The sequence below is a fragment of the Mycotypha africana genome (genome assembly GCF_025528875.1).
Source record: "Mycotypha africana strain NRRL 2978 chromosome Unknown BDF20scaffold_8, whole genome shotgun sequence".
Lineage (NCBI taxonomy): Eukaryota > Fungi > Mucoromycota > Mucoromycetes > Mucorales > Mycotyphaceae > Mycotypha > Mycotypha africana.
In genome coordinates, this window is record NW_026515732.1 from 1,045,801 (window position 1) to 1,058,621 (window position 12,821).

The following is a 12,821-nucleotide window of genomic DNA, read 5'->3' on the forward strand; positions in this document are numbered from 1 at the left end:
CTGACTTTTTCTTTTTTTTTCTTTTCTTCCCTTCCCCCTTTCCTTTCGGAAAACTATACGTTATATTACTAAATTATGTCTCAAGACGCGTTGAGTAACAATATTCAGCATGCTATTGCCTCCGTTGTGGGTAGTAGAGCAATTGATATTTGCTCCATTATCAAAGACTTGCAAGGCACAGAGGGTAGTAAGGATGTTGCAGAAGGAAAGAAGGAGCTTATTGATGTAACGTCGACTGAAGTCGAGCAAGCCAAAGCTAAAGAAGATGTCGTTGAAGAAATCAATGAACTAGTTCCTGAAGTACCTGCTGCCGCTGTAAACGAAGCTGCTGAACAAAAGGAGGATGACTCAGCTCCGATTGCTCCACCTCGTAAAGATATTTCCAGCAATGTCCAACATGCTATTGATGCCGCCGTTGCCGCTCGTGCTATTGATCTCTACAGCTACTTTGATGAATTAAAGGAAACCAGCTTGATGGATAAGTTGGCTGATAAAGTGGAGAAGGTTGAGGATACACTTCTGACTGTAAAAGAAGAAGTAGCAAGAGAAGTAGAGGACAAGGCTCAAGACTTAGCCTCAAGCAATAACGACACTACGAATGATGTGGAGAATGAAGAGGAAGTTTCTGAGGTAAAGCATAGCATCAACGAGGAGATCAAGGATGTTGTCAAGGAAGTGCCTCCTGTTGCTGTAGACGAAACTAGAGAAGAGGTGATTGATAATAAGCAAGGCCTTTTGGAAGAATTAGATGAGGTTGTGCCTGAAGTCGAACCTGTGGCTGTCGATGAAACCAAAGAAGAGGCTATTGATCACAAAGAAGATTTACTCGAGCAGATCAAGGAAGCAATCCCTGAAATACCTGCCGCTGCTGAAAACAATGACAGTAGCGCTGCTATTGCTGATGAAACAAGAGATATCAATAGCACCCTTCCCGAGACTGTTGTTCCTCACGAGGTGGATATGAAGGACGCTATTGATTATGCCATTAAGAATGCTGTCGCTTCTCGTGCTGTTGCTGATGAACCAAGCGATATCAATAACACCCTTCCCGAGACTGTTGTTCCTCACGAGGTTGATATGAAGGACGCTATTGATTATGCCATTAAGAATGCTGTCGCTTCTCGTGCTGTTGTCGATGATTATTACAAGAACAGTAATCCCGCACCATCTTTTATGTCAAATGACGTCATGGAAAAAGTGGAAAATTCCGTTGCCGGAACTCAACCAAAATTAGCTGAAACTGCGCAACAAGTCAAAGAAGCTGTTGTTGATACCGCCGAAACTGTACAGGACGCTGTTAGTGCTACTGTAGAAGAAGCTAAGAGTAGAGCCCCCGAGATTCAACGCAATATGGATAACAAGGCTGAGCAAACCAAGGAAGCTGTCACTGAATCAGCTGCTACTGTCAACGATTACAAAGATGCTACCGTCGAAGAAGCTAAAAATCAGGCAGCCGGTATTCAACAAACTGCTGTGGATATCACTAAAGCCACCAAAGATACCATTGTTGATACCGCTACCACTGCTAAGTCTTACGTTGATGCTACTATCGAAGAAGCAAAAACTCAAGCGCCTATTATTCAAGAAAATATGGATAATAAAATTCAAGCAGCAAAGGATACCATTGTAGATACCGCAAAAGAAACCAAATCATTAGCAGATGCTACGATCGAAGAGGCTAGCGTGAAGGCTTCTGCTTATCAACAAAGTATTGTGGATACTGCTAAGGTTGCTAAGGATACTGTAGCTGATGCTGCCAACACAGCCAAGTCATATGTCGATGCTACTGTCGAAGAAGCCAAGGCAAAAGCACCTGAATATCAAAAGAGCATGAATGAAGCAGTACAAAGCACTAAGGATTCGCTCGTTGATACTGCTAACAGTACCAAATCAGTGGTTGATGCTACTGTCGAAGAAGCCAAGGCAAAAGCACCTGAATATCAAAAGAGCATGAATGAAGCAGTACAAAGCACTAAGGATTCGCTCGTTGATACTGCTAACAGTACCAAATCAGTGGTTGATGCTACTGTCGAAGAAGCCAAGGCAAAAGCACCTGAATATCAAAAGAGCTTGGATGAAAAGGTTGAAGGGGCCAAAAATACAACCGTCGATACTATCAATATGGCCAAATCAACTGTTGATGCCACTATTGCTGATGCTGCGAATAAGGCTCCTGCTATCCAGGAATCCATTGATAACAAAACTCAAAATGTTAAGAATACTTTTGTAGACACTGCCAAGAATGCCGAGTCATTAGGCAATGCTACCGTCGAAGAAGCAAACAAACAAGCTCCTGCGATTGAAGACAATATTGCAAATGAGAACCCCTCCACAACTACTGTTTCTACTACTGTCATTGAAGAAACACCCAAGAAGCCTGAACCTGCAATTGCTGTTGCTGTTCCCGCCAGTGAAGTGAGCCCCGTTATACCTGAAGTTCCTGCTGTTGTGGTTGCCAATGAAGTAAGCCCCGTTACAACTGAAGTTCCTGCTGCTGTGGCCACTAATGAAGTGAGCTCCGTTACACCTGAGGTTCCCGTTGCCGTGGCCGCCCGTGAAGTGAACCCTGTTATACCTGAGGCTCCTGTTGTCGCTCCCCCTGTATCTGCTTCCTCGGTTCCTCACACTACCTCTCCTGCAGTTACTCCAATGCCCGTAAAGAAGGAAGAAAAGGTTCTTCCTCCCAAACCTGCCGAAGAACAGAAGAGCAGCGGTTCTAAATGTCTTATTATGTAAAATCAAACAAAAAAACCAGAAAATTTTTCAACCTATTTTACATATATGATATCATCTATCTTTATCTATCGCATTACTATGCAAAATTCATCCTATCTGTATAACTTGTGTATATCCTTTTTCTTTTTTCTTTTTAGATAAAATTGAATAATAAAATGTTTTTATGGTCAAGACATTTTTATGTCATAGCCACCAACAAGATGTTGAACGAATTCTATGAAGTGATACGTCCTTGCTCTTGAGATATTCCTCGTGTTAATCTACATTTCAACTATCTTTTGCAAAATCACATACCACACATGATAAATTGAGGTAACCAAACTATTATCTTCCTATTTTCCCCTTACAGATAACATATCAAACGCTTGCTTACTAACTTGTTGCATTCATACTTCACTTGTTTTTCCTGCATGTATATCTTACTATTATGGAGGCTGAAGAAGCAATGATACTATTTGTACGTCCGCCAGCTCTAACTTTTTTCTTCACGTACTTTTGTTCAAGTGTAAAGGCAGCAGGATAATTGTCTTGATCATTTATGTGTACGGCTTTTTTATAGAGTGTTATTGGTGATTTAGTTGATTGCTGGTGGTATTATATATCGGGAAGAATATGTTTTGTAATTCATGGGTAATCTTTGCTGTCTATGAGGTTTTCTTTTCTTGCGTGATTTTTGTTGAATTGGTTTGTTAAGTTTGTTGCGTTCCTCCCCTGTTCTTGGTGCAAATACCTCTTCATTTATTCTTTACTGAAAATGTAGACAGTTTACTGCTACAGCAAATCGCACTGTTTTGTTTTCACCATTTTATACACCTTCATTCTCCAGGGAATATCCCAGAGCTTATACAAATTGTATATCGCCTTTTTTAAATGGCTATGAAAGAACAGATGACTGTAATGCCCTCATGTCTTTTGCTTTTTCTTCTTCTCTTATGTGAGACTCGCAGTAGAAATGGCATGGTCAACGCTGATAGCCAAGCGTACCCTTGAACTCACTATTACTGGTACTTTTTAAGAAAACACTAGTAGTAGTAGTAGCGGCCTTCATACTATGCATCTGGCTCACAAGAGTTTTGGAAAGAAAAAGTCTTCATATTATGAAATATTAATTCACCGAATTTTCGGGACCTATTCTCTCAAACAAGCGAACAACGCTTCAGTATATAATTATGTTTTGTATATATAACAAATGCACAAGGCAGTTACCAGAAGCGAATGGCTAAGCCGGAGAGGAGGTCGGCTGGGTCATCGACCTTCGCATCCGTTAGGGTCGTGTCCTTATCTATGATTATAAACCATCAATGGCAAACGCAATATGTTGCTTAGAACTTCTATTATTACGTACTACTTATTTGCTCCTCTTCATATATACTTACATAGTGGACGCCATTCAGTTTGACAGGCTTGCTGCTACATATGTATTCACCATTGAAAGGAGTCATTGTATCTTGCTACTTGTTGGCTTTAGACCGGAAAATGACTACGAAGAAAAGCGAGGAACGCTATGTTCTTTTAAAAACCTTCTTTTTTAACTTCTGTTTCTATTATTAGTCTTTTGTAATGTTCAATTTCTGTCTTTTGCATAGGGTCGACGTCCCTTGACTAAGGTAGGCGGGTTAAACCCGAGAAATTATTTGTTTACAAAGTACGGCTTTAAGAGTAATGTAATTAAGTTAGTATATAGATAGAGTTATAGTCGATGTAAATAGTTCCTGCTCTCAGACAAGGAGAGACAAGTATTAAATAGCATTGAATCTGCACGTTCTGAGTTTCTTTTTGGTGTTAGATAATGTAACGCTTCCATCGCAAAGATTAATTTCAGACTCACCAACAGTACCTGCACCATCTTACGAACAAGATAACATTATATGATACGCAAGTGCCCATATTTTATTTGTGACATGAGTCTACAAGGAAATTACGCGAGTGACTAGTATTATTTAGGTATATTTCACATTACGTTAAACTTTTATGTATCAAAAGGCCCAAGACTATAGAAAGTAGCAATGCTATCAGGGCGTCTAGCCAAATAGGCGGTCTAATTAAAGACGTGTTTCTATTATCACAAACTGTATTAATACTACTATTGATAGTAACAGGACTAGCTTCCGTCGAAGGTAACGAGCGTAGTTTAGACACTTTATCATCTTCTACTTGGTCTTTTTGTGATACATTTTGCGGTCTATTTTGTGATTGTTCGTATGTTCCATCGGCCTCCTTATAATTGTCGTTTTCCAGTGCACCCGACTTCGTTCCGTTATTCAAAACAGTTGTCGAAGGAGTACTGCTAGAACTGTTTTCGGGCTTGAAAGATAATTCAAAGCTTGGAATCTCTTCGCCTTTATTTGCTATACTATCCACTGTAGTAGACATGTCTGGCTTATCACTCAAAATGTCTTTCATGATGTCTCCGCAAACGGAGCAAGACCAATCCATGGACCTATTTTTGATTAATGTAAATGAATGAAGGGCTTGAGTAAAATGGTTAGAATTGCAAGCGTTGGCCGTTACTTTACTGTTTGGCCAGTTTTCTTCTCAGACTCTTATCATATTGAAGGCTTCCTATAGCGCCTTTTGCTTCTGTTGGGAAGAACCCGGTTATAGCAAGAAGAACAGTTCGAACTATGATGTGTGAATAGTAAGGTACATTTATGTTACTGTGCTCGCAGAATGTCAAGCATGAATTTAAAGTTCTTACTGCCCCAAGCAGGTTGCCAATATTCCGGATGAAAACCTGTTATACTCAAACAAATTTTTGTATGCAGCTCAAATCGTCCATTAGGCTGTATTAGAAAGGATAAGGAGAACTTTAGCGAGCGCAGAGTCGTTCTGTAGGCTAGATAATTTTGTTACCGTTAAAAAGATGATTTCTGGAGGCTTAAAAGGGTATTCGGTTGGTAGTATGATGCGGCCATGATATCTACAATCAATTGATGTAACGATTTTTATATTCATTTTCTTCTTACAACTTTTTAACAAGCTCAAGAGTACAATTTCTTATGGAAGATCTCAGAGTTTACTAACCTTCCGTCTTCGAATTCTGTATCTTTGGGTCCTCTAACTGTGAAGTGCCATTCAAAAAGGTTGTCCTATAGGAAAAGGGTGCCTCACTTCAATAGCCAGTCTTTTGAACAACCTTAGCAATTGTTCCAGCTGATTTACCTCCAAAGGATGTGCATTATATTCATATGTTTTGTCATTAGCCAGCTCTTTAGCTTCTTTGAGAATCCGCTTCACACCTATTTTAGACAGAAAAAGGTCATGATCGGTCATTCAGTTTAACTTAAGCTCCAGCATGGTATTTAACCGATTCCCACAGTGCCCTTTTGGAATTCACAATTGAGGACACACCTGGATTTTTGAAATTGTATTCCATGGTTTTCTTCAAGTTCAACCGAGCAACACAAAGAGCTGAAGTTTTTAATGAACGAAATACACTCACAATTATGCAGACTTGCACATGAACCGCAATACATACACTGCAGCCGATCCAATGGTGCGTTGAAATAGGTCAAGTTTTTATTGGCTGCTATAGCCGTAGCGAGAATCATTTAAGCTACAGCAACTTTAAAATCGAGAATCTATACTACTCTTGCCATAAGCTTGATACTTCCATCAATTCAAACTGTAATATGAAATACTGATTGCTTACGTTTCTTGCCGCTACTTCCAACTAAATTTGCGTTAAGCAAACATAAACTTGTCTTGCAGTGAGAGCATGATAATTACCATCAGCCGCAGAAACTGCTTTGTAAAACTTGCATTCATGGTATGCCTTGTTGAAACGTCCCGCGTGTTTTGCAATCCTTGCACTTGATGTTTACTAGTCATACGAAACATGATTTGAGGGTTACCACTATAACCTATCTGTGGCAGCGCGATCATGTGTTACTTACCGAAGGACTCGTTTTTGGCTTTATTCTTATGGGCTTCTGCCACCGATTTGTTTTTTTGCAAGATTTTGGCTTTGTACATGGTGAGTAGTAGCTATCAGGATGAGGAAAGAAAGTATGAAAGAAGAATAAGAAGAAGAAGATGGAAATCAAAGGAAAGGCAACTTTCTGTAAATGCTTCGAGTTTGACAATATTTATTGTTTATTACGATGGACAACAACAATTGTTATGTACGTATGTGGCGGAAGAACCCGTAAATCAATTTATCTGATCCATAAAGAACGTCTCGTAAACGTCAACCCTATGTCTATTATGCTTATAAGACCTGGGTCGCGCTAAAAATTCATATATCTCGTAGTACTTTAGACGTAGAGTCGCTATCAATTGAAAAATATCTAATAAACTTCAAAGTAATGTCTCCAATTAAAGTGTAAAGATCTTAACAGGAATTTCGATTCGTATCCTGTTTTTACTTAGAAACGTCTTCTAATAAAACTCAAATTGTCCCACTAAAAAATTCGAAAGTGTAATTCATATACCTCTCCTACCTAAATGGCATAAGTTACAGCTATGAAAAGACTTGTACTGAACCAAAAGTAACCCTCCCTTCACAATGAGAGAAAAAGAAATAGACTGAGTGTGAACGCTGCTGCTTTCATAGTAGTTTTGGGGTAAATTTTTAATTGCTTCGCTTGTGTTGTTATACTTCCTCTTTTTGGCTTTGATCTCCAATTAACTCAACACGTCAAAATGAACATCGACCTCAATAACCCAGTAACAAAGACAGTAATAAAATCGTTTGTCAACAATTGGGAAGCCGAGAATAAGAGACGATTACAGAGTGAAAAATTACTCATTGAAGAACATGAGATGAGTATCAAGCGACATTGGTGGAATAGAGCAGCGAAACCAGAGTCTATTTTATTGCCGGAAGAAAAAAGGTTATTGAAAACCGTAAAGTCAAGGGCTCATTTCCTTGATAGGGGCGTATCTTTGTGCTGCTTACAGATCGGTTTTGATGGTTTAGTTGGTATAAAGAGGAAATAGCTGTTCTTCAAAATTATGCACATTTTATTTAATACCAAAGTGTCCAAATTTGTAGGTTTTATACCCGTGGTGGGCGATTTCATAGGTGTCTTATTATCTTTACAGCTTGTCTATATGTGCATGCAAGCTAACTTACCAAAGGAGTTAGTATCAAGAATGATCTTGAATGTTGCTATTGACTTTATGGTGGGCTTCGTGCCTGGAATTGGCGATGTTCTAGATGTCCTGTATAAATGCAATACCAAGAATGCCTTATTATTCGAAAACTACCTATTGCGAAGAAGAAGGGCTCAGAGACTTAAAGAGCAAAAGACACCCCTACTGAAAGAGGCTTGAATGTTGTATTCCGTTTTTCATTAATATATTATTGTTAATTCTATTACTGAAATTGTTGTATTATATATCATATGCTTTCCATATCTATAAGTTGGGAATAAGGACTTTTTACAAACTAATCTACGTTCACAATTCCTCGATTACTGGTTTCTTGCCGCTTTGGTTCTTATTGTTGGGTATCTTTAGTTTTTCCTCGTTTGAGTTCTCCTCCTCCTCAACATCCTCGTCAGAATCTGACTGCTCTGAGTTCTTCATATCATATACACCTAATCCGAGATTCTATCAATTGAAAACTCTGTCAATAAGAGTAAGTGTTCTTGTCCTTCTTTATCGTGCTTGATGTTACCATTTCTATATATTGTCCGTCTTCATCTACACTTTCAATGTCTAACTTTGAGAGATCTTTCTGTTCAAGCTCCTCGTTTGCTTTTTTCAATTGCGGCAAAAATGCCTGCACCTTTGACAAAACTAGCAAAGTGAATGAGCACATATAGTAAATGCTGAAAATGAATGCAGTTGCGTCAACTTACTATCGCTTTGACCAATAGGTAAAGAACTTATATTCGAAGGCAATGGGAAAGTGGGATCACTAATTGATCCGTTGCCAGAGTTCGATGAGTTAACATCAAGCAATTTTTCTAAATAATAATAATAAATGAGAACGATCGAGTTCAAGAAACAACTATGTTACATGACTACTGCATACTCAAGTTATTTTTCTTCCCCTTGGGATCTAAGCGTTCGGTTGAATTTTTCGACATTAGAAAGTCAAGGATCACAAAATATGTTGAGATAAAATCACAAGAACTGTCAAAATAAGGTTTTGAAATTTCGTGACTTGAATAAAGTATTCCTGTAATGCAGCTTTCAGCAGCTTTTTTTTTTTTTTTTTTTTTTTTTTTTTTTTTTTTTTTTCTTTTAGGCGTCATTCGACTTCAATATACTCCACTCACAACGATACGATTAGCCGATGGTCAAAGAAATAGATCCAAGTTTAAACGAAGTCAACTTTCTTTTAGAAGCTCTAAAGGATGGCAAACGAGTTGATGGACGTGAAATTTACGACATGCGATCGTTAGAAATTAAGTTGGGCTCGGATTACGGTTTCGTCGAAGTTCAATTGGGGAAAACCAAAGTAACAGCGAATGTATCAGCTGAAGTAGTTAGACCCTATCCTGATAAGCCAACAGAGGGACAACTTATTTTCAACTGTGAAATCTCACCCATGGCTGCACCATTTTTTGAAGCTGGATCGTAAATTGTTTTTTCTTTTACTGATTCTCAGGCAAAGACTACGAAGCTAAATACCTATTTTGCACAACAACTTTTTTAGACGCTCTGAGGAAGAAGTTTTAATTAGCCGTATTATTGAAAAATCACTACGCCGTAGTAGAGCTATTGATACAGAGGGTCTTTGTATTGTGGCAGGAGAAAAAGTGTGGCAGATCAGAGTTGATCTATTATTTCTGGACCACGATGGTAATCTTATGGATTGCGCCTCCATAGCAGCGATCACAGCACTATTATATTTCAGACGGCCAGATGTCACAGTTTCGGGAGAAGAAGTGACAATTGTAAGTTATTACTCGATTGTTCGTAGTATATTTAATAATCATGTCTAAATTTTCATTTGGCTTTTTCTGTTTGCACAGCATCCAGTGGATCAAAGGAACCCAGTACCATTAAGTATTCATCATATACCAATCTGCATTACACTAGCCTTCTTCGATAACGGGTAAACAGATATAACGTGCTACATTATAAAGTTATGGTTCTAATAGACATGCTATCATTAGTGAACGCTTGGTGGTTGACCCAAACTATCTTGAAGAAAAATCCCAGGAAGGATCTATGACAATTACAATGAATGCTCATAAAGAAATCTGTTCTTTTTCGAAAGCAGGCGGAATACCGTTGGAAATGAGTCAAGTATTAAGATGCTCTGAAATCGCTGTACTCAAGGTACAAGAAATCGATGAACTTATAAGGAAAGTTTTAGACGAAAAACTAAGGAGATAATGCCTCAGATGCTTGCAAATATTAGGATCTTTTTGCACAGAATAATAAAGAGTAATCCAATATCACATTATAATGTAATGCACTTCATCAGAATTCTTCGTGTTCTGTATCAACATTCAGAGGTTCAATCATCTAGATTCAAACTAAAATCAATTTTTGTAAGGCAGCCGATATCTGATTGTTCGTATGAACGACGTGAACCAAGTTTCAAAGCAATGAAATTGACACAATTCATGGGTAGTTTTCTGCTTTAACTCTCGCTCACCTTTAGTTTTTTCGGACCTTTTACCGACCTCTTAAGAATTAAGCAAATTCCTTCAAGCTGTGCCTGATCAGAATCATAGTCACAAAAAGAGTACTGCATTTTCCTTTTTTGTAAAAGGGAATTAAGCGTAAAAAAATCTCGAAAAAAAAAGCCTTTTCTTAGATTTGATCAGTCAAGTTTACAATTTAAACATGATCTCGGCGATTCAGTGGATCCGTAAAGGAGCAGCAGCCAGAAATCCAAAGAAATACGATCTCAACGATGAAGAATATGCCAGAATTAATAAATTGGCATCTGAACAATTAGAAGAAGCAAAAGATGATCTCAAGGCCGTCGAGTAAGTTGTCTACTGTTATTGAACGAAAACTTATGTTACTAACCGAAAAGCTCATATTTGATTAATTTATTATTAGTAACAATACAGATGCTGCTGAGTCGAAGCCTGAACCTATTATTGACGATGAGTTGGCCGAATACAACTTAGAAAACTATGATAACGAAGTTGCAGCTTCTAATAAGAGTAAAGTTTAACTTGTGATAGTGGGTATGGATAGTATGATTCACCATTATTATGTTTACTTATGCATTGGATAGAGGTTGGAATCTTTTCGAATATCAAAGACCTAGCATACTATGAAAATGATGAGGAGGATCCTTATATTACTTTAAAGCAAAATGTGGATGAGGAGGAGGAAGCCAAGGAGTTAGAAATCTTACCTCACGATAACATGCTTTTAGCGGCAAAGACAGAAGATGAAATCTCACAACTAGAAGTATATGTCTACGAAGAGAATCAAGACAACTTATATGTTCATCACGATATTATGTTACCGTCTTTTCCCTTGTGTCTTGAATGGCTCGATTATCATACACACGCCAGTAAAGTAGGTGATCAAAGTACTTCTGGTAATTACGTCGCCATCGGTACTTTTGATCCCGATATTGAAATTTGGGATTTGGATACTGTGGATATTATGTTCCCTGAAACCATTCTCGGACACACGGATAAATCAAAAAAGAGATCAAAGAAAGTGAACGATAAATACCACGTGGACGCTATTATGGATTTAGCTTGGAACAAACATCATCGCAACTTTTTATTATCCTCTTCCGCTGACGGCACGATCAAATTGTGGGACTTGAATACTTCAAAGTGTGTTCAATCTTATAACCATCACAATGATAAGGTGCAATCTGTTGTATGGCATCCTACTGAGCCTACCGTTTTCCTTTCTGGTTCATATGATAAAACCGTTTGTGTGCTAGATGCTCGCTCCCCCGGTCAAGTAACTCGATGGCACGTTGATAGCGATGTAGAATCTCTTCGTTGGGATCCACATAATCCATCTAATTTCTACGTCGCTCTGGAAAGTGGCCTCATTCAATATTTTGATGTTCGTCAAGCCGTTGATGGTAAGGGTGGCAAACCTGTCTTCACACTACAAGCACATGATGAAGCTGTTAGTGCCTTTGAAGTCAACCCTCTTGTTCCTGGATGTATTGCAACTGGTAGTACTGACAAAGTAATCAAGATTTGGAATACCTCGGATAATAAACCCAGATTGGTCACAAGCCGCAACTTTGAATTAGGCAGAATTTTCTCTACCCAATTCTGCCCTGATTCTCCATTCCAGTTGGCTATTGCCGGCTCAATTGGTAAATTGCATGTTTGGGATATGGCGTCGAATGCTGGTGTACGTCAATCCTTCAGTCACCAAGCTCTGTCTCAGGTGTCAGCTACAGAAGAAAAGAAGCCTGTAACTATAGTGAATGATGAGGATGAAGAGGATGATGATGAGGATATGGAAGGACTTCCAGCGGGCCAACCAGATGATGATGAGGAAATGAGCGATGATCATGTGTAAATATTTTAGACCCAACAATGTATTCCATCAAAATCAATAAAACATGCATTTATTTGCAAAACTGCTATCATGATCCAGTTCGTAAATCGCAAAAAGTGATGCTTAGAATTAAATAAGTGACAGGTGTACTCTTTGTTTTTATCTTTTGCAATATGCTTCACTTTAATATCTGATAAAGTCTTTCGGTAATCTATACAAGTGTTTTCATATTAGTACAATATGAGTACATCATACCAGGGCTGCGCAATTTTTCGATTGTCCTATCCCAATTTCTCTATAATTCTTTACGTGTTTTAGCATAAGAAGAGGCATATAGGTAATTCGCACTTGACAATCCTCCAGAAAATGTGGATTCTAGACGTGTCTAAGAAATTGTATATGTATATTTTATTTATTTATTTTTGGCAATGGATAATATCTATATACAACATCTTTAAACATGCAAGGCTGAGTAATTTTGAAGCTACTTCTGACCCTCTCTCTAACGGTTTTACGATAGACACAACGATGAAAAGCAATCCGCTAGATATCTGTTTTTTTCAGTTTTTTAACTAAGAAATAGGTAAAACGCATCAATTGCAAGGGATATACTAGAGAACAACTGCATATTAATCTATAAGCTTAGCAAAAGCCATAGTATTCTTAGAAAAGTAATCAGC

At 38.2% G+C, this 12,821-nt stretch overlaps 6 protein-coding genes across 6 annotated transcripts; 4 read left to right on the plus strand and 2 right to left on the minus strand.

Annotated features, from left to right (window-relative positions):
* Positions 1-75: 75 nt before the first annotated feature.
* BDF20DRAFT_837501 (uncharacterized protein) lies at positions 76-2,736 on the plus strand (the record flags this gene model as incomplete). The annotated part of the gene is made up of 1 exon (XM_053079059.1): positions 76-2,736. The coding sequence occupies one exon, from the start codon at positions 76-78 to the stop codon at positions 2,734-2,736; it is 2,661 nt and encodes an 886-aa protein (XP_052934230.1).
* A 1,744-nt stretch (positions 2,737-4,480) lies between these two features.
* On the minus strand, positions 4,481-5,361 carry BDF20DRAFT_659648 (uncharacterized protein). Its single transcript, XM_053075968.1, has 2 exons — positions 5,253-5,361; positions 4,481-5,176 (listed from the first exon to the last, which is right to left on the minus strand). Exon 2 carries the CDS (start codon positions 5,170-5,172, stop codon positions 4,693-4,695), a length of 480 nt encoding a protein of 159 aa, XP_052934231.1. The 5' UTR covers positions 5,173-5,176; positions 5,253-5,361; the 3' UTR covers positions 4,481-4,692.
* Positions 5,362-7,584: 2,223 nt separating this feature from the next.
* On the plus strand, positions 7,585-7,959 carry BDF20DRAFT_790702 (uncharacterized protein; the record flags this gene model as incomplete). Its single annotated transcript, XM_053076187.1, has 2 exons — positions 7,585-7,660; positions 7,733-7,959. Coding segments are annotated over 2 exons (303 nt in total), but the record flags the coding sequence as incomplete, so codon positions are not given.
* A 117-nt stretch (positions 7,960-8,076) lies between these two features.
* On the minus strand, positions 8,077-8,887 carry BDF20DRAFT_659550 (uncharacterized protein). Its single transcript, XM_053075967.1, has 4 exons — positions 8,720-8,887; positions 8,544-8,651; positions 8,360-8,481; positions 8,077-8,292 (listed from the first exon to the last, which is right to left on the minus strand). The coding sequence occupies exons 1-4, from the start codon at positions 8,772-8,774 to the stop codon at positions 8,140-8,142; spliced, it is 438 nt and encodes a 145-aa protein (XP_052934233.1). The 5' UTR covers positions 8,775-8,887; the 3' UTR covers positions 8,077-8,139.
* Positions 8,888-8,940: 53 nt separating this feature from the next.
* On the plus strand, positions 8,941-10,098 carry BDF20DRAFT_883118 (ribosomal protein S5 domain 2-type protein). Its single transcript, XM_053081763.1, has 4 exons — positions 8,941-9,267; positions 9,347-9,587; positions 9,666-9,748; positions 9,810-10,098. The coding sequence occupies exons 1-4, from the start codon at positions 8,984-8,986 to the stop codon at positions 10,030-10,032; spliced, it is 831 nt and encodes a 276-aa protein (XP_052934234.1). The 5' UTR covers positions 8,941-8,983; the 3' UTR covers positions 10,033-10,098.
* A 222-nt stretch (positions 10,099-10,320) lies between these two features.
* BDF20DRAFT_883122 (WD40-repeat-containing domain protein) lies at positions 10,321-12,334 on the plus strand. Its single transcript, XM_053081764.1, has 3 exons — positions 10,321-10,634; positions 10,711-10,817; positions 10,892-12,334. Exons 1-3 carry the CDS (start codon positions 10,489-10,491, stop codon positions 12,160-12,162), a joined length of 1,524 nt encoding a protein of 507 aa, XP_052934235.1. The 5' UTR covers positions 10,321-10,488; the 3' UTR covers positions 12,163-12,334.
* Positions 12,335-12,821: the final 487 nt, after the last annotated feature.

Bases quoted from the DNA above. Each gene is read 5' to 3' on its own strand.
- BDF20DRAFT_883122 (XM_053081764.1), top strand. From the start codon at position 10,489: ATGATCTCGGCGATTCAGTGGATCCGTAAAGGAGCAGCAGCCAGAAAT. The intron at 10,635-10,710 runs GTAAGTTGTCTA...ATTTATTATTAG, and splicing joins GATGATCTCAAGGCCGTCGA to TAACAATACAGATGCTGCTG. The intron at 10,818-10,891 runs GTAAAGTTTAAC...TGCATTGGATAG, and splicing joins AGTTGCAGCTTCTAATAAGA to AGGTTGGAATCTTTTCGAAT.
- BDF20DRAFT_883118 (XM_053081763.1), top strand. From the start codon at position 8,984: ATGGTCAAAGAAATAGATCCAAGTTTAAACGAAGTCAACTTTCTTTTA. The intron at 9,268-9,346 runs GTAAATTGTTTT...CAACTTTTTTAG, and splicing joins CCATTTTTTGAAGCTGGATC to ACGCTCTGAGGAAGAAGTTT. The intron at 9,588-9,665 runs GTAAGTTATTAC...CTGTTTGCACAG, and splicing joins CGGGAGAAGAAGTGACAATT to CATCCAGTGGATCAAAGGAA.
- BDF20DRAFT_659550 (XM_053075967.1), bottom strand. From the start codon at position 8,774: ATGTCGAAAAATTCAACCGAACGCTTAGATCCCAAGGGGAAGAAAAAT. The intron at 8,482-8,543 runs GTAAGTTGACGC...TCACTTTGCTAG, and splicing joins ACCTATTGGTCAAAGCGATA to TTTTGTCAAAGGTGCAGGCA. The intron at 8,293-8,359 runs GTAACATCAAGC...TTCAATTGATAG, and splicing joins ACGGACAATATATAGAAATG to AATCTCGGATTAGGTGTATA.
- BDF20DRAFT_659648 (XM_053075968.1), bottom strand. From the start codon at position 5,172: ATGGATTGGTCTTGCTCCGTTTGCGGAGACATCATGAAAGACATTTTG.